The 3306-nt window shown below is 35.6% G+C and overlaps 1 protein-coding gene across 1 annotated transcript in view; it reads left to right on the top strand.

Annotated features, from left to right (window-relative positions):
* The first annotated feature begins 2085 nt into the window (after nt 1-2085).
* LOC106872279 (keratin, type II cytoskeletal 2 epidermal) overlaps nt 2086-3306 on the top strand; it is a 165306-nt gene continuing 164085 nt past the window's right edge. The window contains exon 1 of the mRNA XM_052973444.1: nt 2086-2145. Coding sequence (XP_052829404.1) covers nt 2086-2145 — 60 coding nt within the window. The remainder of the gene's footprint in view (nt 2146-3306) is intronic.

Below are 3306 nucleotides of genomic sequence, written 5' to 3' on the forward strand. Positions count from 1 at the left end.
GCCACTAAGCATTCTGTCCGGTGTGCTAACGATTCTACCATTTCACCGTCTTAATAATAATAATAATAATAATAATAATAATAATAATAATAATAATAATAATAATAATAATAATAATAATAAGAAGAAGAAGAAGAAGAAGAAGAAGAAGAAGAAGAAGAAGAAGAAGAAGAAGAAGAAGAAGAAGAAGAAGAAGAAGAAGAAGATACCAAGTTTTAGCTTTCAAATTGTATTTTCTGCGGGTCAAGAATTTGCGTTCCAGTTAGAATTGTGCTTTTAGATATCTCTATTATCTTGTATGGCAGGTTCATCATCAGGTGCCGTATAAATATATCTGTTTATCGACATATTTGACTGTTCCCGGCAGTTTATATTCAACGTCACATGACACATCTATTCGCAAAAGAAATTCGTTCGTTTCTTTAATTTTTCACTGCTTTTAGTAGACTGGACTGGAGCGACGTGAAAAAAGGTAGTTCTGCAGTCGGTCAATTATTACAATATAAGATCACAACATATTTCTGTAACCTTATGTGAGATTCAGATATATCTTTGAATGTGAAAATAACTTTGGCGTATCTATTCTTTCACTGTGTATAGATTTCTGTGAATTCAAATAATTATAAGTTGCATGAATATCTATCTATTGAGAACCTCTTGTTAAGCAATGTCTTCCCAAAGACTATTAATTACAAGGTGGATTCCTTAAGTTTTCAGACGTTTTCAGGAGAGACATTAATCTCAAAGAAGTATAAAACTCTAATCACGGACCAGGAAAGATCCTCTTACTTCAATGCAGTTGTTGTAACGCTTTTGCAACCGCATAAAGGTCCCATGGAAATCTCCCAAAGTTTAGCTGTCCGGACCCAAGTCACAGACTCCAGCATGTTCAAAACGACAGCCCATGAGATTCTCTTTCATCCTGGGAAATAACAAAAAGTCAAAAGGGGCAAGATCTGGACTATAGAGCGGATGAGAGACGTTTTGGATGCTCATCTCTGTCAAGTAGCTTAGTGATTAAGGTATTGGACTTATGATCGTAAGATTGTGGTTTCGATTCTTGGATAGAGTGACGCGTTGTGTTCTTGAACAAAACACTTTATATCACGTTGTTCCAGTGTGCTAGGAAAGATGTGTAATCTTGCGACAGACCGGTGCCCCGTCCAGATGAGGGAATATATACGCCATGAACCGAAAGACCGGCCCCTATGAGCCGTTCTGACTCAAGAAGGAAACATTACACTATTTTACCTTTACTTTACCTATACCATCTTTGTCATGAAGTTGATTACGAGGATGCTCGTCACTAAGTACCCTGGGAACAAACTTTTCACGAACTTTACGCATAATTAGATCTATATTTTGTGTACTAACTCCACAATGAATGTTTAGTGTCTTTATAGACATATGACGGTCTGCATCCAGAAACTTGCTTATTTTCTCAACCAGGTCTTATCTTCTCACGTACCCCTCTCTCCGTTACCTCTCGTTGTCTCCTATCTCACTGCCATCTTTGATCCTCTTGTGCCAGTGAAAGATGTAATCCGTAAGCTTCTGAAGAATTTTACAAGTCTCTGTAGCGCTTTATCAAGTTTAACACAAACCTTTATTGCATAACGAGCTTCTAAACCTCCCTTACACTACGACCAGCATATTAGCTGTGACAAACTGTGTTTACAAGATTATATTGAAAGTAGTTACAGCCGTTTCTCGTAATCTGGAATAACAAAAGTCGATAGGTTAGCTTATTAGATGTATAGTATGACATACTAAAATTATAGCAATGTAGGATAGTTGTAACTGCATCTCCTAAACCAAAAGTTTACCACCTTCTGGAATGCACTTCGCATGATGTACACTGAGGAGTACATAGGCGTCTTATCGGCAAGTGTGTGTATATATATATATATATATATATATATATATATATATGTCTATATAGATGGCTAGCTGCAAATGGCGTTTGTAAGTAATAAAATAGCTAGAGAGAGAGGGGGAGAAACAAAGATAGAAATAATGAAAGAAAGAAAAGCAAAAAGGAAGAGTGAGCGAACGAGAAGAGATGAAACTTCTTAACCTTGAGTCATGGATAAAGGAGACCAGATATCGAGGAGTGGACACTATATCGGTTATATATTCCTGGAGGTAAAATAGACGTATTATGCAAAGTTAAAATATTAGCGAAAAACACTACCTTCACTAATTCAATAGCTACTGAATTAGCGATAGCAAAAACATACATACACACATATTAACCACTCGGTTAATGGCGAAATTACAATAACAAAAGAAGCAGGTACAATTAATATGTCAAACGCATCAATAGATATATTGTATTGGGGGAGAGGGCCAGTCGATTAGATCGACCCAGTAACAGCTGGTACTTAATTTATCGACCGCGGAAGGATGAAAAGCAAAGTCGATCTCGGTGGAATTTGAACTCAAAATGTTAAGACAGACGAATTACAACTAAACACTTCACCCAGCGTGCTAACGTTTCTGCCAGCTCGCCGCCTATCATTTATATAGATATATTATAAGCCGATGGATTTAAAGAGTGGTTTTTAAAACCTAAGGCAAATCTATAATGCGAAGCATTTGAAATTAAGGGGGGATAAATAGTGGAATGTTTAAAGTATTTCAACATTAAACAACCGTTGTTCGTAGACGACGAACGTGTTAAACTACTCCTCGATGTATCGGACGAAAAGCCGTATCTACAGGTTTAACTCATATACCCCTGGACTACTATTAATTGGTATACTATAACAACACAAGACGTAATATCACGTCCAACTCTCATACACGTATGCATACGTTGTCATATACATCAGTTTAATATAGGAGTGCACACAATCTATTTGCTAGAATCCGGGCCGCCATTTTATATGAATCAATTTCTCATATATATCTTATTCATACAGATCTTTACGTTCAAGTCCATTCAAGTCCATTTAAATGTATTCATAGATGTTATTGTAATATCATAATAACTGATGTTGCAACATTACAAATATATAAGTTTGTATACACACAGACAGGCACACACGCACACACACACACACACATATGCAACATTATGAATATATGTGGCTGTGTGTGTATATATATATGTATGTATGTATGTATGTATATCTGGCAATATATGTTTGTGTGTGCGTGCGTGTGTATGTGTCACTATAAGTGTATATACAGCCAGTAATATATTTACACATATACACGTATATATATGTACGAATGTATAAATATATATATATATGTATATATATATATACATACATATACATACATATATATGGCATATAT

Source organism: Octopus bimaculoides, chromosome 15 (genome assembly GCF_001194135.2).
Source record: "Octopus bimaculoides isolate UCB-OBI-ISO-001 chromosome 15, ASM119413v2, whole genome shotgun sequence".
NCBI classification, from domain to species: domain Eukaryota; kingdom Metazoa; phylum Mollusca; class Cephalopoda; order Octopoda; family Octopodidae; genus Octopus; species Octopus bimaculoides.